General features: G+C 40.6%; 1 protein-coding gene across 1 annotated transcript; it reads right to left on the bottom strand.

Annotated features, from left to right (window-relative positions):
* Nucleotides 1-8,835: 8,835 nt before the first annotated feature.
* Nucleotides 8,836-9,672, bottom strand: LOC310936488 (uncharacterized protein; the record flags this gene model as incomplete). The annotated part of the gene is made up of 1 exon (XM_083900561.1): nucleotides 8,836-9,672. One exon carries the CDS (start codon nucleotides 9,670-9,672, stop codon nucleotides 8,836-8,838), a length of 837 nt encoding a protein of 278 aa, XP_083756687.1.
* Nucleotides 9,673-21,223: the final 11,551 nt, after the last annotated feature.

The raw sequence follows: 21,223 nt of genomic DNA, 5'->3' as shown, positions 1-21,223 counted from the left end.
TGTCTGCCTGAAGGAAAAATATACAAAAAAAAAAAAAGAGCTGAGTTTAACATTCACAGCACTGAGATAACATAACACAACAGAGAGCCACAGGATTACCAGCTGTCACTCTAAAAGTTCTCTGGGATTGATGGATGGATTATAAACAGAAAGGTTATGAAGAAAAACTGTAAACATTGTTCAAAGTCTAAAGGGATAACAATGGTGAGACACCATCCCTTAACTACAGCACACAGTACTATGCCTTATAGTGGCACTTTTATTTTGGTGAGTGAGTCAGGCACAAATGACCTGCTGCTTCCTGTGTGGGCGTGGCTTCACCTGGAATGGCGCGAAACATGAGTATGCACTGAGAAGAGCGGTGACGTTGATCCACTGACGCACTGTGGATCACTTCCATGTTGAGAGACGGCGGAATATGACAGAGCACATCAACATCATTCACAGCAGGACCAGGATCGAAAGGAACACTTACACAAACCGGAAGCTGCACCGACCGACGGCGACACGCGACGACGGCGACTTGCGGCGGGGGACAATAATTAAAGGGACACCAGGTGAGTTCTCGTCTCCCACGGGTCAGACACGGGTCATATTTATGTGTTACATGCTCTAGTACTGTATACAGGTGGAGTTTTCAGGCTATTGTGTCAGAGCAACGCTTAAGTCTAGAGCAGGGGTCTGAAATACAAATGATCTGGGGCCCAATCAACGTCTAGTTTGGTCAAGAGGGGGCTGGGCTAGAGAAAATAAATAAATAAAAGTACAATACAGAAATGTTTTCATGTAGAATTATGTTTACTTCACAATAATAATAATAATAATAATAAAAAAAAAAAAAAACATGTATTATGCTAAATAAAAAAGCCAGAATCACAAATTAAGTAAATAATAACACATTGACAACTGGAATTTATACACTACATGGTTATATATGATTTAATGATGTGATAACCAAGTTTTATATTATAATACAATATTGCTTACAAACATATTTAGTATTCTGTCTATATTCTATCACCTGTGCTGTGTTTCCAAGGAAGAGAAGGTCAGAGAAGGGCCATGTTTTCATTATCATAATATGAGATTCTGTAGCGGGCGGCATGTGATCATTTGAGGGGCCACAAGTTTGAGACCACTGGTCTGGAGCTTATCAAACTTCAGAAGTAAAGGTTCCTAAGGTTTCTGTAAAACTCCCAAGGCCCACATCCAAATAAGTACACTAGCATTTTAACCAGTTACCATTGGAATTCAAATTTCGGTTTTGTTGTTTTTGCTCATAATAATAATAATAATAATAATGATAATAAATGATCAAGGTATTAAGAATATTCATCTTGATTACCAGCGATGGTGTTAGTATTGCTTTTGAGACAATGGGCTTTTGAGCTGGTTGTTCTTTCAAGTGTGTGATGCTTAAAGTCAGTGGCGCCCCCCTCTGTCTTGTGACCCTCTTGACTCACAAGACGCAACACTAATGTACTCTCTAGAGTGGTAAAAACAAGTGCCTTTCTAGTGGAGAAAAGGGATGCAGTGCCCTATAAGATGTCCTTGCAACTTTGTTTCCTATGGGTGCCCTTCTGATCAAATAGGGTGCTTTTATGAAATTCCCTACTGCCACTACATGACAGTGGTGTCCTTAGTGGAAATTGTATTCAGTGCTGTATAGAAAAGGCCATCTTGGTGATAGATAATTAATTAAACAATAATGTTTGGAGGTCCATATATAGGTCCATGTGAAATTCAGTACCCAGGGCCCCGGGCTGCTTTGGCCACAGGTCACACTTCGGCCACACCTGCCTTTATTGTACTATTGACGCCTTCCCCGTCAATGTTTTTTGCCCCTGCCCTTCAAACTGTCTGTGCACGTCACTGCTTAAACCGATGGAAAATATTGCTTCTGACTTTGTCACCCTGTAGAAAAATGTGTTACTAAGCATTTAAAAAAGTATGTTTCTAATCTTGTTCAATTTAGCAGCATTATTAGCTCTGAATGCTGGGGTTGTATTTGCTAGAGGAGCCAAATACACACAGCTACACACACACACACTTGCTTGTGCTTAAGTGCAGACCAAAGCAACAGAAATAAAAAGTAAACACACCAGTAGATAACCACCTGTTCAATAAACACGTAGAGAGGCAACGTTCACATGCATCGGTCCCCACAAAAAGGTGAATGTGTGTGTCCACTGGAGAAACTCTGTTATGGCTGTGTTTGTACAGAATATAAACATGTGGAGAAGCAACATTTTTTTTGCCATTTTGGTTGCAGTTTAACAACATAATGGACACATACACACATAGCTGGTTTAACTTCAGTCCTGCTGCTCTCTCTCTCTGGATCGGTATGATAGAAACCTATGAAATCCATTTTATTGATGTCCAAATTAATATTTATTTTTTTCTCTGTTTTTTTTTATATTTTATACTTGTTTTACCAGCAAAAAGTGTCTTTAAAGTGTGATTGGATAAGAGTAAGTAATACAATTTAGTTTATTTATGCAAAACAACATTGAACTATGCAACATAGTGTAGATACAGGTCATAGGGCCCTAGAATGATGTGACTGAAGGTTGGTTTTTAGCAAGATGTCAATGAGTTTGATGTTTGTATGTAATGCTCAAGCATGTCTTATACTAAACCTGCATAGCATCATAGAACTTATTCAGAGCAGGGATTTCTCAACAATGTTTAATAATTAATGTTTACCAAAAACATTAATTATAGTTCCACTTCAGGTTTAAGAGAGCCAGGTTCAAGTGTAAGGGTGGGCCACACTAATTACTCGACTCCTCTAAAATGTTATTTTAAAACTGCATAATTGTCTCCCATATTTTCTGGATGTGTTCCAGAAAATTAATCATCATAGCGAGAGTTTCCCCCATGAAATCCCCATGGCAAGTGACCTTTAATTGAGTGCTGAAGGCCAAGCGTCTTTTTTTTTTTTTTTTAAAGGGGGCCTGGCATGAACAAATGACGTGATAACAGAATTAACAGACGGAATCATGAATTTTAAACCGCTGTAACACAGATTTCATAGGATCCGACATAAAAGTCAATGCTTTAAGTGTCACTACCTCCTCCTCTGCCTGCACTCTTTCACCTAATGTGCAGAAGGGCTGTCTCTGAACCACCTGCTCGGGCTGAATCATTTTGAATAAATATCTAATTGCGATTGTGATATGATTCGCCATATCAGAGGGAATTTGAAAAACACATTTAAAATGATTACTGTGTGATATTCATGCAGATCTGTCTGTGAGAATCAAATATATTCAGTCTATAGAATAAGATTTGTATAGATCAAGACAAAAATTAATCTAAAAGGATATTTTGGCACACATTTTGGCTTTGAAAAATATTGCTCCTAATGCAATTGTTCATCCCTATCACCTACCAGCTTCATCCCCAATCCAGATCTTGGGATCACTAGTCGAGCCTAAACAAAAAGTCGACTGAAAAATTGAAATTATGAGGTTATTTCGATTATTTATTGACACAAATCAAATATGTGCAGCGAAATCTTACAAAAAACGTATCCGTCAGTACACAGTGTTGGATAATTCACGAATATCAAAGTATTTGCACATAGCTGGGCTGTCAAACACTGCATTTTTATGTCTGAATGTGATTAACTTCAGCAATATTTAGCAAAAAAAAAAAGTTGCAGTTGTAAAAAGTTACAGCTTTAGCTTCTGTCCTGGAGGAATCTGACCACGGTTTGTGAGCCAGGCAGGAAAGTTTAACACAAACTAAAGTATTGCTGTCACACTTAAAGCAATGACTTTTATCTGTGTTTAACTTTCTCCACTGTGACTCCGTCCTAGCAGATCCGCATCTCTCTCTGCATGTGTGTGTGAGACATGTTTCTCTCCTCACAGTGAAAATCCGTCGCACACAATCTAATTGTGTCAACTACTGTTTAAAGATTTAACCCCCGGAGCCTGTTTAGTACCAGGTTTGGTACCATCCCCGAGTGTAAAGTATCGTTATGAATTGCATCTAATGCTCAATCGGCATTTTTGGTAAGAGGGTGCAGCGCTCCTGTTACCTGGTTTGTAAAAAAAAACCTCTGCCAGCTAGTGTTATGGGGTTATGGAAAGCAGTATTTCACATGTAATAAATAACGCTGATCTCAGACCTGCTCTTAAGTTTAACGACTAGATGTCGCTGGTGGACTTTGCGATAAATTTGTGCTTCACAGGCCTGGCGCTCAGCCACTTCAGGCCTGGAGGCCCCACCAGGCCTGCAATATACTGGCATTAAATTTGAGTATCCTGTATATAGGTACATCATTTGAGGAGGAGTTATATAGGAGCCATTTTTTTTTAGATGAGCTTAAACAATCCTGAGAAACTCTTTTCAATCTCTAGTCTCGTAATTGTAATGTTTTTCATGTTCATGTTCTCAGCCACCGTTTTCTAAAACGTACCGTATAATAACGTGTGAAGAGGAGAAGCTCCGTGTTTGCTTTACACGCACTTTAGAAAAACCACTAGGCTGTTCTTGTTGTTTTTTTTTTAATGATTTTATTGATCTCACTGGAAAGGAGAGTCCAATTACACAGATAACACCTCGAAGCAATAGATGTCCATCACTCTCAGCGCTGAGTAGGTCGTGACTAAGGAACGTTAATATGGAACCCAGGAGTCCCGCATGGAACATTTGAACCTAGCAGCTGAGTCATAATGACAATCCAACCAATCCTTCAACCACCATAGAGCAGCACTTTCCCCATGAGCATGTCATGGGGGCAAATGCTGAATAAGGGCCTATTCATTTCCAGCTCACCACCACAGTATTATTATGTCTTATTCACCTCATGGCTGATGTGTCCTGTCTCGACCGTTTAGTGTGCGTCGCTGAAACGGAACAATCTTTGCCGCGACAGACCTGTAAACATCAGTGGTGCGTGTTTGTGCACAAGTCACTAACCTCTCCAAGGAGCAAAGACGTGTACAGTATAATTCTGTAGTCAACTTGTGGACTTTTGGTCCAGCAGAGGGCAGCAACAGCCAAAATAAAAATCCTTTTTGGAATTCTGCCACATTTTACAAGTCCGTCTCTTATGGAAAATTATCAGATTCCTACTTAATAGTGAGATATGCATACAGGGTTCTAAAGTTAAATAAATGCACAAATAATTTGCTGTTCATTTAAATATTTAAAGCAATTTTTAATTGGCCCCAGTCTTGTTGTATTCAGAGCACTACAGCATAATACCACTCTGTAGAGACTATTCATTGACTCATAGGGCAGTGCTGCTTTAAAAGTGTCTCTATTTTGTGTCAATATGGCGTGCTTTCATTTTCTATCGGTGCTTTGGAAAGAATGCAAAAGACATTTGGGTCTGCGAACTTCTAATTTCTTTTGCCCCCGAATTCTGGCAGCTCTGTAGTCAGTGTTCATTATCTGCTCTTGCAGCTTTGACTTCAGCACAGCAATTACATCCTCAGCTGTGCTGATTAATCCAACATGGAGGCATTTCACAAAATGGTTTTGAAAAGACATTTCCAGACACTTACCGGGGAGTAGCTGTGGCATGGCTTGTTTATGCAGATAAACCACAGCCGGGGCGTATTGCAGTAAGATGTTTTCAATGGCCGCTTAAGTATTCTCTTAACTTCTAGTTTACGCTGTGCAGTAAAACAATAGACGATTTGGAAAATAATTAATTCACCGTGACATTAAACAAAGGTCAGCCTGATTTCATGTTTGAGAGAATGTATTTTTCTGCTTTGTTGAACATATTCCCTCCATGGCCATTCTTGAATACGTCTCCACTTGTTTCTGCTTAACCTTCCATTCTCTCCGAGCAATCGCATAATCAATCACTACCCCATTACTTGACAAGGCAGACAATGAGAGTGTATGAGTGAGGAAAAAACCTTTTGGCCTGTCTTGACAAGCAAGAGGAATGTTGACTTCAGAGGCTAACACGGGAAGAAAACATAGGCTCGGTAAATATTCAATTTAAAGGATTCCCAGATAAGGGGCGAGTTGAAAAATTGAGGCAGTACCCATTCTTCTAGATAAGAGAAGACGGAGCCATCTGGAGGCTGAGAGATAGCGAACTCCCACGCCATCCCAGAGACCTCACTCTCATCTGCTGCTGCTGCTGCTGCAGCAGTAGAGAAGGGGGTAAAAAAAAAAGAGTGCCAGCACTTTTATGATGTTAACTTCAAAATGAATTTATTCACAGTAAGTGCATGCAGTTATTGGCTTTGGTAAACAGAAGGTTACTGTTGTGTCTGGATTGGAGTGATCGATTACTGCGATTGGTCAGTGCTAATATAATGTTCTTCAATGACATTTTAATACAATATTTCTGTATGTATCTGAAAAGTAAAGCGATTTTATTTCATAATGTTATGCTCTTGCACAGTCAAAACCTTTCATATGCTGCTGCATTGACAGACAACCCTCTGAAAAACAAATTTGCTCTTCTCTAATAGAAATGCCTATGCCCGTCATAAATAATCAGAAATATTTGCATTTGAGGAATTTGATTTACCTATTTTCCGTATTTGAGTCCATTTCATAGAAAGAGAAGATATATGAAACATCCATGTGTGGTCTATATAAACACAGTGTGCATAACCAAACTTGGTGTATATTGGGCCCAGGTACGTGTGTCCTTCAAATCCTCCTTGACTGCAAAAATTATTGGATAAATGGACTCTCAACTCTTAAATAACCTTGTCCTTGCACTTTGTTGTCTCTTCTACTATGCTATTCTGTGCCAGCCACATTGGATTTAGCTCCAGGATAATGCATTTGTCAGTGTGTTTTATCTCTTCACTCACTCAGGTATGCTATACCGTTATCCCTAATTACCCCCACTACATTTTACACTTGGCCCAGAATTCTTAATACATGATAACAGATGCAGGTCGATTTGAAATTTTTACTTATTGCGGTATTATCTTTTTGACCTGCATTGCAGGCTTGCTGTCCCACAGGCTCTTGGGTGAAAGCTGTTAACTCTGTGATAACGGCGACCTGAAGTGATAACCTTCCAGCAGTCTCGAGGACACACAGTTTGCTACATACGTGTGTGCTGTATTATTGCAGTGGCAGCATTTCTTATTCAACCTTGGGTGTTCTGCTCTGCTCTGATTCATTTAATGGGATTGTAAAGGGAGGTTAATCACAATGTCTGCCACAGACGCATAACGCAGTGGCTGACCACTGTATGAAATATCACCATTTGTATTCCTGTGGAGGAATTTGAACGGAAAATGCCATGAGTGACTTGTCTTTTTCCCTCTTCTTTAATAGAATTGTCCCCCCCAGTTAGCAGTCACTTTGATTAATTTACTTTCGGAGGCAGATATCTGCGCTTGTAGATTTTCATTAAGATCACCAGTAGAGGCTTTAGACAAGGTTCCTCTTGTCTAAGTTATTAAACCCCTAGAAGACATGATTAAGTGGAAAAAGTTCTTAAGTATTTGGGTTTGTTTTTTTCTCCCCTCACAGGAAGGTTTATTTGTTTAGGGTGAATTTTCTCGAATTTTGTCTCATCCATATAATTCAACATCAATGCTTTCAGCCCTTGTTTTGTTTAAACAACACTGTGAATTGTGTCTGATGCATCCAGTTAAGCTTCAGCGTTGCAGAGAGGTTCCTTTTTTGCTGCTAAATAATGGTATCTGAAATGGTATGAAAATGCATGGAGGCAGTATAAAGCAATGTCAGCTGGAGTGTTTAATTTATAATGTCAGTCAAGCAAGTGTTCCTCTAAAAAATGTGGCTCTCTTTAGATCTCATTGTTCCCCATATTACTTTGCTTAAGGAATTGTTTAATAATTATATAGTGGAAGAAACAGACTATACACAATATATATGGAGGGGGAGGCCTTCAAGCTGAAGGGAGAAGGAGTGTCGCCTGTTGCCTAGATTCATATTTTGTAGAAACAGTGTTGTGTTTAGCTCTGTGGAGCCTAGTTTTAATCTCTTTCTCCACTGTGTTGTGTGATGTTATGTTGTTATCTTAATGATAATCTGTGCTTGTATTTCTGCTCTCGGCATTTATGTCAGGCTGCGTTGGTTTCGGAGCTGTGCCTTATCAACAGCTTTGTCATTAAATCTGTTTTTTTTTTTTTCCTTTTTCTTTCCTGCAGACACATTTCACTGCAGTTATTCTTATCAAAAGATCAGCACACTGTGATTTTCTGTTCAATCAGAGCTTTTCAGATTCAATATAAGACAGACGGAAAAACACAACAAAACTTCCATTGGAAAAATGTATTTAATTTTGTTTTCATGAGAGTTTATACTTTATAATATTTAAATTATATTTACATTGTTTTTTCAAATCAATGGCTTCATGTTTTTTTTTTATTTGATATTCATGGGTTTACCTTGTGCATTTTTTTTTTAAGATTACAACTAAGAAAAGAATAGGTGATTGAAACTAATTATTTTGTCCACAGGCTGTAGATTTAGTTTACTGCCACCTGCAATCTGGAACATGTGCAATTGTTGGCTCTTTCTTTTGTGGGTGTGAAATGGGATGTAAATCTGTTTTAGATTTTACAGCAGAATAGCACTCATCATCACTCTTTGTTGGTGCGAGAGAATGTTTTGAATGTGCCTGGAAAAAAGGAAAAAAAAACAAAAAAACATCCCTTAAACGCTAAATGAACAGAGGCAAGCTTTTAGGGCCCAGTCAAACTGACCTCTGGAGGCTGGAATTGGTGCTCAGTTCTTTTGAAAAAGCACTGTTCTGTCTCAGTGAGTGTTCTGATTGTCTCAGCATTGTGCTTGAGTGGAGGGCAGCTCCAAATGAACTCTGATTCAATCCTCTCCTCTGTTTGACACCAGCTCAGCCAGTCAGTGAGGAGGGAGCACAGACACTCCCTCCCCCAAACACACTCTCTTACAGTGAGTGAAACTGCTGTACGGTGAAGGTCCTAGAGGTCTCTTGCATGCCGTCTGTGAAGCAGATTCGACACCCTCTTTCTCCTCCCACAGAGCACTAAGAGTCTCTGGGGGCTGATAGCCTGGTTCCTGTGGATCCAGGGGGTCTTTGGAAAGAAGGATGCTGATGGAGGGCACGGTCCTGTGCACCGTCATCTCAGATGTGCTCCCTTCGGTACTTTCCCACACCTCTTTCACTACCTTGTAGCGGAGTTTGGTCAGCTGGTGCAGCGAGCCCACTTTTCGTTTCATGATCTCGGCACAGGTGATAGTCTTTGTGACGGCGCGACCCGACCCACTGAAGACCACCTGCCTCAGTCCAGCACCGCTCACACCTCTCCCACTTTCACATTTCTCTCCTTGCATACGTGCCATGGCAAATCCCATTAAGTTGCGGATCTTACTTCCTTCCTTGACGCGCATCTCCAACACCCCGGAGGCCAATCCTGGAAAGGGGCAGGGACTGTCCTCCTCAGTTCGGCAGACTTTCTTGAACCCGTCCTGCCCTAGTTTTAGTGCTGGGGGCGGTACTGCTAGTGGTGCTGGCTTCAGCGGATTGGGGACATCGACCACTGCTGGCTGCATAGCATTGCTGTAAGTGTGACCCTGGTAGATAGCACAGGTCCCCGGGGCTACTACATTCTCCATTTGATGATTCGGCGTGTTCACGTCGAGTCCTGGGTGGGGCCTGACTGCGTCTCTGGTCAGGTACTGGTTTTGGCCAGTGACCACTCCGCACCCTGTGAACATAGCTGCTGTCCTCAGTGCTGTTGCAGCGTTAGTCCAGACACACTTGGAAACAGCTCGGCACCATTATCTCAAATGTTGCACATTTCTCTCTCTTCAGTCAACAGCTATAAAGTTTCAAGACTTCATATAAGAAATATTACCCGCTCCCCTAGAGCACTATCAATGAAGTCTTTAATGCTCCCTCAGAAGGAGCTGGAGAAATAAGATAAACGCCTGGCTGGTGAATTAGGAGCACTGTCGGGACCATTTAAGATATTCTTGAAAGAGTATCTCAGTTTCCTACCTCAAGTGAATATTTGGAAAAGTGCTCTGAAGATGGATAGAAAAAAAAAAAATACTTTGCTGAATTATCTCCTTTCCTTCGTTTCCCAAGTTGGTATGCATCTCATGATTCTTTTGATCTTTTGAACAAAACTTTTCTGCAGAGAAACTTAAAGCTCAAATTAAAAGTCCACCTTTTTCTCAGCGATGCAGTCCGGCGTCGTTGATTTTGATCTCACGATTATGCAGATTTGAACTCAAAAGTGACCTCTTGGCTTGTCCGTCTGTTGTGGTCCACTTCTTGGTTGTTTTTACTCCAGCTTCAGAGGGTGTGCGTCTCCTGTCCTTGTGCCTATCTTGGCATCCACTGAAGTTGAGGTCAGGTATGCATTGAGGTCTGCCGCTGGTGTTTCCTCCCCAGAGATCTGTTTTGTCTCCAGTGATGCTCTGGGAAGACTGTTCTGTTCCCCACAAAGAGACATAAGGGACAGAAGCTGCCTCACAAATGCTCACAGGAGGAGTGTCTGTGTGGTTGAGGGGGAGCATGAGGGAAAGGGGAGACAGCCCTCTTAAAGGCGCAGTTCTTTTCATCTTTTAGATGAACACCCTCCCTTCTGCAACTGAAGCCTGCTATCAGAGGACGAGAGGAGGGACGGCTACTGTGTCCCTTTAAAACCTAGAACGCAGATCCCCGGCAACTTTGTCAATCTCTTTTAGAGGACGTTCCAGTGTTCAATGTACATGACTGATTAAACCTGAGTTTTGAAATAGAGACTCAGTCATCCTTTAAAAGTGCATTTTCAGCTATGAAACAATGAATTAAATTAGCTCTGTTATAATTGAAAACATCCTTCAAAGAGCCTTCTGAAAGTCGGCAGCATTAAATTGCACTGTACTTAGCCTTTATCCTATTAGATGTTTGTGACCGTTACAATTTACATAATGCGGCATTAATAGCTTCATTGTTGAGGCAATCAAGTGGCGCGGTAAGAATGTCTGTCTTTTAACGCTTGGGTTGTTACGAGGCTCAAGAGCCCTTGTGATCAAGGACACGAGGACCACAAAAAGCACAGAGGCATGACTGCCATGTTGAAGGTGCTGTATGAATAGTGACGGTCTTCATTAGCCTGGCCGATCTGTGCAGGTGAGGAGACGGGGCTGACAGGTGCGGTAATAAGCACCTTAATGGGCTTTCCATCACCAGTGGAGGGCGCTGACTTCCTCCATTCTGTACCAAGTCGAGCCCAGACAGCTGTAGCATCGCCGTGTTCAGTCCGGTCTCCTGGCCGACAGGTGGATTTGTTTTCGTGTGTGACTGACAGATGGGATAATAGGTAAAGACAGACCACTGAGGCTGAACCTATGAGGCCAAGAGAGAGAGACAGACTACTTCTAACTACTCTGTAGTATATCCCATGGTGCACAGTAGTACACAGACAGTACAAACTCACTTTTGCTTGGATTGGTTCTTACTGTGAAGTTAATCCATAGTGGCATGAGTATTATATTGGATCCATATAGTAATCAAAAAAAGAATAGGGAAACCCCTCCACCCTCAACTCCAAATGGCAAAGTGGAAACTGGATTTGAAAGTATTGTATTAGAAGAGATTGAATGAGTAACTTTACATATTAATTTGTTTTTATTTGTGTGCCGTGTGTTAGAGCTATTTCCGTATCTCTGGGACCATTCAAGACACTGCAAGAAACATAGTACGAAGCGCCTTTTGTTTTGCTTTCCTTTTTTGTTGCGAGCTAAAAAGGAGACAGGAAAGATGGAAGACAGGGGGGAAGAGGGGAGGGTCTGTAGTGCTCAACACCAAAGTGATCATTCTGTTGTTTGGGAGAAATTACCCTCATCAGTCATACAGAGATGCACAGCTGCCTAAGGGGATCTGGTAATGTTACCGCATAATAAACTGTGTTTGTGTGCCCGCAGTGAGCTCGAGACAAGGCAAGACAGAAGAAATGCAAGGGAGCAGGGGGGTAAAAAAAAAAAATGTGTGATTTAAACTCTGAGGGGTCAAAAATTGATGATAAAACAGCTAGGTAATCATCTCCTCTTACCACACGATCTTGGCACATCATTCATTGCTTCTCAGTTTAACTTAAGGAACCTGTTTTCTGGCAGCAGCATGATAGATTAAGCAATTCAGATAGTGAGCAAAAATGCAAGGCTCTGTGAAAAGTGCCTTTAGACACATATTCACAGCATTTTTTTCTCCATCAAAGACGAAACTATTCTACAGATGGCCAAATAAAACCATCAGGGCTTTGCAGAAGTGCCGTGTATTGACTTTTTTGAGCAGGGCTTTTCCCCCCTCCCTCTTTAAGTGGCTTCATTTAATGATGGGTAGAGAAGAGGTGGTGCTCACGCTTGGTCACTCGCTCCTTCACACCTCCTCCACAGAGTTGGCCTCTGCTCCCGTAGCTCTCTAAGTACTTACTTCTCACTTTATCTGACCTTGGCTGGCATCTGTGACTGTCTAGGTGTTCTTTCTCGCCAGCTTAATTCCCTCTACTTGTTCAACATTCAGCAATCACCCTCAACTTTCTCTCCTGGACACCATAATTTAAGTAAAGAAAACAAAAAGAAGAAGCATTTATTCTCAAAGACCGTGGCAAATAGTAGTGATGATGTCTTGCTCCTCTCCTCTTTTTTTTTGCTTTATACGCACTTCAGATGTCTGAAGTGGTTGCTGTTGTGAACGTAGGTCTGTCCCCTTTTGTTGTTGCAGCATTGCAGAGTCTAAATGTAGAGGGGCTTGTTGTGGTGCTGTTGTCAGGGCAGCAGCACATAAGTGCGGTGCCTCACTGTGACAGCCGGTTGCTCACTTTACGTTGACCGCAAGTGTTTTCACGGTCATCAAGCAATGGTGGCCTGGAGGCTGTCATTTCGTTCTGTGTAGCGCTCGCCTGCAGCTTGGTTCTGCCCCACAAACTCACAGCCGGCCCTTGTGGGGGACAGAGCAGAGCAGCACACGGAACACGCATGCACACTGGATTGGCACACACACACACAGACACACACACACGCGCACACACAAAAACTATATGCTCAGCATAAGGCAGGCTGTTGGAGCAATTACAGAAACATGGCAGAACACGATGAAGCAGGCCGTACTATCAGAAGGGAAATAGAGTGAGCAGAGGAAAAATGATGATGCCATTAATAATAGGGAGGCTCAGGGGCTTGCGGGGAGGTAGGGGTAGATGACCCTCACTGTAATTTCTCCGTGACAGCACTTTACGGTGCAAATCATTGTTTGTATTAGATTTAATTTTATATATATATAAATTTAAAAGGCATGCATTTTCCTCAGAGGCAATAAATAAATAAATAAATAAAACCATGGTGGTGTAGTATACCAAATGATGCATCAAGTGATGTTTTCCTGTCACTCAGGCATCCATTATTTTGGTAAATGACAGGTCAGACCTCCCTTTTCTCGTTCTTTTTTTTTTTTGTATCTCTGTCTCGAGCTATTCATACACATTTCCTCTCCTCCAGCAGCCACTTTCCTCTCGGCACTGCAATGCAGATAATGTCTCACACAGTGGCAGGAAACTTTGACGACGCGGGCGAATATAAGCGGACGCAGGGAAAGGGGTCTACACAATTTGCACGATGTGGGAAATGAAAAATTGTGTTGGGGGGTGAGAGGGTTTTGAGTTTACTAAGCTCTTAAGTTCCCGCACTTAATAAGCTTGAATATCATTACCATTAGCAATTCGGAGTTTAGAGAACATTCAGATACTGCTTCTCATTTTTTACTTGCTATTAAGTAACGCTGATGCAGGTCAGAATAACAAATTTGCTAATGTTCTTGTACTAAGTAACTTGGTGATGGACATTAAATTTGGCTGTTGATAGTTTTATGCGCTCCTCTCTGCCGCTCACTAACAGCATCATCCAAAACACGAGTGAACTGTGTTGAATATTTGCATCCTCACTGTCCTCACTGGATTGTATTCTCCTGTTTGAACTTTCATTGCTGACATATCGATAAATTCAACTTATGTTGACTTCCGCGCTCATTGGGACATCACAATGTGCTAAATTCCGTGAATTGTTGTCCGTAAAACACGGGAGAGTGCTGTCGAGGGCAACAGTATCGGAAAACCGGAAGTCTGCAAAGTCTGTGAAAAGTTCTATTCTTGGCTCCACAGTGCAGCACAGAGTCCTACACAAACTTCCAGCCTCAGAGGATTTATCTGCCCAGTAGATATGTTATAATATAACATATATCTGGGCAGATAAATCCTACATATATATCCTGTATATGACGGCAATGTGCCTGCTAGAGCCTGCAAATGATCACTTTTCCAAATGTTAACTGCTGTTAGCTCCCAGTAGCCTCTGTGGCTGATGTCATTTCCAGTCCCTTACAATTCATTTCATTTTTTTTTTTTTTAAGGTGGACCTAAAGAGATACTACTGAACAGAGCGTTCTGAACAGGGCTGTTTTGTCAGGGTGATTGAACTGCTGTGGTGCTTCATCCTCATGGTATTTTGACCAAAGCATGTCACAGACATGTCCATTAGGACACCAGGGAACTAGGTTAACTTAGAGAAATAGGATACAATATGACTCCTTTAACGTTGTTGAACCACGATCTTTAGTATTTGGATCAAGAGTCTCATATAATATACATTCTGCAGATATTGTAGATGTATCAGATACACAAGCTATTTAATCATGAGTTATGAGATTACTTTTCTACCGTGACCTCAAGGGCCATGGAATAGCATTTTAAACAAAATGTACTCCTAATTGTTATTGCTGTTGTTGTTATTATTATTATTGTTGTTCTTCAAATGGCAAATGGTCTGTATTTATATAACACTTTACTAGTCTTGATGACCACTCAAATGTGCTTTACATTACAGTTTTGCCATTCACACCCATTCATTCATACAGTGTATTGTTGTGCAAGTGCTTTTTCTATTACATATACCCATTAGAGCTGCAACTAACGATTATTTTAATAATTGATTAATCTGTCGATTATTTTCTCAATTAATCGATGAATTGTTTGGTCCATAAAATGTCAGAAAATGGTAAAAAAAAACGTTGATCGGTGTTTGTCAAAGCTGGAAATGATGATGTTCTTGAAAGTCTTGTTTTGTACACAAACCAAAATGATTCAGTTTTAATGATTTCTTTGTTATATGGAGCAAAGAAACCAATAAAATATTCACATTTAAAAAGCTGAAACAATCAGAAATCTTGTTTTAATAATGAACAAAGCTTCAAACCGATTATCGATTATCAAAATAGTATGCAGATTAATTTAGTAATCAATTAATAAGCGATTAATTGATTCATCGTTTCAGCTCTAATACCCATTCACATGCTGCCGATTATGTGTCTTGTCCAAGTACACATTGACGTATAGGAACTCAAACCCTTGACATTTCTATTGGTCACTTTCTGTTTTCCTCCACTTGAATTTCGCTGACTAAGTAATCCTGAGTTTCTTGACTGACATTTTCTTGCTTTTCATAATTAAGTGTGGAATTAAATATAGGATTATGTATTGAATAGATAACCCAGTGTGATGAAATCTTGTTCAGGCCATGACTTCAAATTGAATTCAAAAGTTGTTGTCGGTAGTTGACTTGCCAAAACTTATTGGACGTTATTGAAGAAAAAATCCCAGGATGAGAATGTGAAAGAGTTGAAGCATATGGTAGATAAAAAAAAAACCATGGCAACTCTTGATTTATGAGACCTGCCAATGAAAGTGATGTCTTGAGCTTCATCAACCAACAGTTTTACAAAGCGTTTACACCAGCAGAGAAAAGTTTTATCTTTGATGTGACACTGTGATATAACAGGCTGCCATTTTTGTTGTTATTAATTTGTACTGGGCAAAGCTGAATGGTGTTGTTGTGGTTTTTTTTAGGTGTATTACTGCACACAGCTTGATTAACAGCACCACATTTAAATTGGCAGCAGCAGTTGATAATAGCATTTGTGTTTGGTGCTTCTGTTTTGTCTGGCCTCAGGCTAAAAGTTAATAGACTTAATAGAAAAAAAAAGATCAATTACGTAAACAATTAATTGTCCGTGTTAAAATAAAAAAAACAGAACAAAAAAAAAACAACAAAGATTGCCTCAGAGCAAGTATTCTCCAGTTTTGTAGCTTTCACTTGGGAATTTAATGGCACTTGCTGTCCCACATTTTTCAGCAAACCCAACAGTCGTGCATCATAGCAAGTGCAATGACATTTCTAATTAATAATCATTAACATACAGTAAAGGTGGACAGTGAAGTTGAAGGTAATGTCATGGATGTGATGCTTTATGACTGGATGTTCTAAATTTAAATGCATTTTATGAAATCCAAACCTTGAGTACCCTGAAAGTGATTTTCATGAACCAGCCCAATTATTGGTCTAATGATGATGTCTGTCTGTCTCTCTGTCTATGAGTTAGTTAATAGTTATTTTTTCTGCTCTCTGAACAAAGCTGTAGGAGAGTGATCGGTAAACTGGGAGGCTTTTATCTGAGATGAAATTATTAACAGTAACATTGCGTGCATGCATCATTTACTTTGACTCCTTTGAGCACATTTTGGCAATTTGAATACCACATACTGTAGGAAAAGCTGAATCTTGCCAGAAGAATTTTAATACTGCCATACAGGGTTTACGTTAGCCGGTATATGGCGGCTTTTGGTCGTTGTCACGTGAATTTGGAAATCACCCCGGACTGGCTCTGACTGGCTGCTTTGATTCGATCCAAAACCAAATCAAAACAGCCCAAAGAAGCCGCCTCACTGAGGAAAAAGTGACAAGATTGATGAGGATCGCAAGTTGTCTCATAGACTTGGACAATTTTGAATTCACAAAAGCAGCCGAACACTTCTTAATTTCAATGAAACACCGACGCAAACTGACATAAAGGGAGAATCATGACATTTTGACTGAGGTGTATTTTTTATACGTCACACTTATTTCCCTTATTTTCATTATTTATTTTAAAGTTAACGCAAGAAATAAACTTGTTTACTGTTTGTGGAGTGTTTGTTTCCCAGAATGAAAACTTGCTAAATCCTAGATTTTGTTTGTGTGTTTCTTGTTCTTGTGTGTCTATTTAACAATACTGTATGTCCGACATTAAATACGCCAGAATTTAGAAATATTAACGGCCACATGGGCCTTCAAAAATATTCTAGCGTAAACACTGCTGCCATATGAAGTACCACCACACAATCATAATGAACTAAAAAAGGCACCTGAGAGCATCCTACTTAATGGAGTTAATTCTCAAGGTGTACACATCTCTCTTTATCACATTCTTCCCATATACTCTGTCTATTACACAAACACATTGACACTTATTGAATGACTAGCAAATACATGGTTTTGTAGGATTTCAGGAATTTAACCTAGAGTGTGGGCAGTGCTCATTGTAACTCCAATGTGTCATAACGTTACATTGGACACCTGTGGCTAGGTACTTACTGTATTTGAGCACAATCCACGCAGGATAATTTCCTGGTTTTCATCACAAACTTTCAAATGTGAAAAAGCCTTTTGGATGAGAGGTGGAACTTCCGCAAGAAATCTACAAGTCAAGTCGAGTTACTACTGATTCATTTATGTTTTTTGGATAACTAAAACTTCATAAATGAGACTCAATGACACTTGAACTGACCGTCAGCAGGACACCATTACCAAGGGATGGGGTTTCCAGAAAAGTGGAGAGTGCCTTGAAATATTTCAGCTGATACACTGGGAATAGGGTAACCCTGGATTTCCACTGGACGCGGAACGGCCGCGGAACGGCAGCGGCGCGGTTCTGCTTCGTCCTCTGCCCGGTGGCAATCCCCACCAGGCGCGTTACGGCAGCGGCGCGGAGCCTTGGGAGCCGGCGGTATTCACGGAAGATCGCGCGATAATCTCGAACGGACGCGAGTTCGCGAGATCCAGCGATAGACTGTGTGTATAAAGTAAACAACAACAACACAGCTTCTTTTCATTCTCCGACGTGGAAGAACTGTTGATCTGGTGTCATAAATTATTTTATGTTTCTCCACTTCAACAATCAGTCTCTCGTCGTTCATTATGACTCTCCGAGACGCTCTGATTAATTGACTGTTTACCTGGCAGCACCGGTCACGACGTAATGTTGATGTGAAGTTGTGACAGGTTATATGACCTGCGTATTGTGTTTTATTTTGAAAGGGGGGCGGAAATGTTTTACTTTGATTCTGTGTCGGACTTCCTGTCTGGTGCGATCTGCTTCGTTGAAATTTACGAGGTTCAGCAGCGGCAACGGAAAAAATAGAACTGATTCCTATCGATAGCGCTGCGGCGCGACGAGCCGCTTCTGGGCCGCTGCTGAGACGCGCCGCACCGCGGCCGGTGGGAATGCTCTCATTGATTAGAATGGAAGCGATTTGCAACGGCGACCGCGCCGCTGCCATTCCGTTCCGCGTCCAGTGGAAATCCAGGGTTAGGGTACAGGGTTGGGTACCATTCACATTTGACTGTTACCTTGAATTTGGTGCCTGTATCTAATGTTAAATTTTTTCTGCACCTTACCCTCAAAGACTGACCATAAAGGAAAAGGCATCAAAATCAAAAATCAAACAAAAGGTACTCCATGTCCCATCAGGCCTTGTGAGTTTCACACAGGTGCACAATCTGGCAGAGCTGTACCTCCTAGCTTTTTTTGGACACAACCGATATTATCGGACATTCCACTGCCTTGTGTCTGTGTGATCAAATGCAATCACTTGCTTAGACTGTGTTTTTCCCCCTTTTCTTGCTCTCGTACTCAGACTCCTAATGGCACACACACATTTCTATTCCTGAACATATTCATCACTAATCACTAAATTATTGTGAGTGTGTGCTCACCACTCAGCTCAGCCTCAGATCTTAAGCAGACCTTTGTTAACTACACAGACACCGTTATTCACGCCCCTGCTCAAGGCTCGTGGTCGTTTTCATCAACCAGAACTTGTGTGTGTGCGCGCTGTAGTTGTGTAGTAGTCCTTCCTCCCTCTTCCCTACTCTGTCTCCTCTCTCTCTCTCTCTCTACTACGCACACACTCTCTCACACACACTCATGTACACACACACAGTCTAAATAAGTGCGTCAATCGTGGATTGTGATACTGCAGTTTTATTTTGGGTGGTGCCCTGTAATATTTATCTGATTAATAAATAACCTTTCTTTCCCAAAAAAGTCCAACAATTCATTAATTATGGAATGCAATCAAATCCTCTCCAAATATATCCCTTACTTTTTGATTACATTTCTATGTATACATATTAGAAAATCGATTCACATAGGAATCGCGATTCTAATCATCCACATTATGAATCAATTCATAAACTTCAAAAAAACTTTTTCTATTATGAAAAACCACACAAAACACCAGTTAGTGTTATTTGTGTACAGTTTATTTTTGTAACTTCTGGGGGGAAAAGGCAGCTAACCTAAGATTTTATTTATGCAAGTTTTTTTTTGTACAGTAAGTAAGTTATTGTTTTGAATGAATAAATGTAAATTTTTGTCTTAAGTTTGCCTTTGTGTGATCACATTATCACATTATCTTATACAAACTGTATTGTTTTGATGCCATAATTTGCCTTAACACAATATGCATTGTATCCATTTTTGAATTGAGAATCGTATGAATCCAATCAGTGACCCTAAGAATCGGAATCGAATCGAATCGTGAGCCACCCGAAGATTCACATCCCTAATACATATACTGTTCTTGGAAAAGCAGACTTTGAGCATGTGTAATCTATATAATCATATTTATGTTTCATTTTTCATTTATGTATCACAAACAATCCCATTCTGGCAAGACGCCACGGAGTTGCCTTGTCATCTAAACATGAATAGTTGTTTTTTTTTGTCTTCTATTTCAGTGTTGACACCAGCTTCCTCCTCTGAGTCTTAATTCAGCCTTTTAACAACACTGGATCAGTAGCTACTGTAAAAACAGAATAAGGCATTATAGGCTTTGGAATCTCATTCTCTCATAAAAGCCTTCTTACTGAATTTCTAGATGGTCATGATCCTCTATATCCCATAGTTTATAGCTTTAACGTTCCGTTTTCATCAGGTCACTCACTCAGAGGCGCATGAGGAAGAGGAGCACACATTCTCACATGCATTCCCTGGAAACTATATTCTGTATTTGCAACTTTTTTTCACTGGGGGATGACGGTGGGGTTGTTTGCCTTCAAGCATTGTGCATCCACTGGGGTCGCTGAAACTGACCTGTGGCCAGGGGTTGGTATAGGTGTAGCTGTTTATTTATTTTTTGACCTCCTTTAGAGACTTGCTTCAGGTTTCAGTGAACTTAAAGAGGTCTGTTCCCAGGTCCACACCGGATTTATCCTGTATATAATTGCGTCGGAGAGCAATCACTCTCTGCCCTACAAATCCTCCGTAAAGCTGTGCTTTACAATAGAACCATAATTGCTGGAGTTTAATTGCCTGCCAATGCTCTCTCCCACTGCCTGCTTGCATTGAAGAGCCCAATAATTAGAAACAGGGGGAAATTAGATGGCAATTTTGTCTTGGCAATTATCATAATGCAAAAGAAGTGCCATTAGTATTGTTAGCCCCACAGTACGTAATCCTTTGACTCTGTGAAGTCCCTCTCTTAGCTGCTGGGTACAACAATTCTTGATTTCCCTCTAGCCTTTGCACTTCCTCAGTCACTGCTTTACTCATTAGCTATCCAGGCTGGCAAACACACCCGGAGTCAAACTAGCAGACGGAACACATCCTTGCCTCGAGTTCTGGGAGGATTAGGAGCTACAGCATTAGCAGTCTGTTTCCTTTAAAGGTATATAAATTGGGTGTTAATCCTCTTTCACCATGTCAACCATGAAATTGTGTTTGATATAACAGGAAAAAGGAATGCAGTCGACAGATATTGTATGCGTACCTCACACTGTCATTTAACTTTGTTTCGTGGATTTATTGTTTTGACTCCAAAGTTGTAGACCTTGTTTTAGAAATGGCAAGGAAATATGACAGGCAGATCTATTATTTTGCTCATCATATGCCAGATTTATTTAACCTTAACCATATCTGTAAAATGATAAAGAGAATGTTTTTTATAATGACAAACATGGTATACATCCTATGGTGTTATATCATTTTTGTCTTACGCAACTTGAATGTAGGTGGGAAATTAGCATAAAAGTAAAGATACTGTGGTGTGGAAGAGTGTGAAGGTGACGCACAATAGGTTAATTGTGAACATGAGACGGATTCTGACAAGCCAAGCCAAAACAAAACAAT

The sequence above is a fragment of the Microchirus variegatus genome (assembly GCF_963457635.1).
Source record: "Microchirus variegatus genome assembly, chromosome: 14".
In the NCBI taxonomy this organism is placed as follows: Eukaryota; Metazoa; Chordata; class Actinopteri; order Pleuronectiformes; family Soleidae; genus Microchirus; species Microchirus variegatus.
The sequence above is the reverse complement of the archived record's forward strand: the minus strand, read 5'-3'. Positions and strand labels throughout refer to the sequence as shown.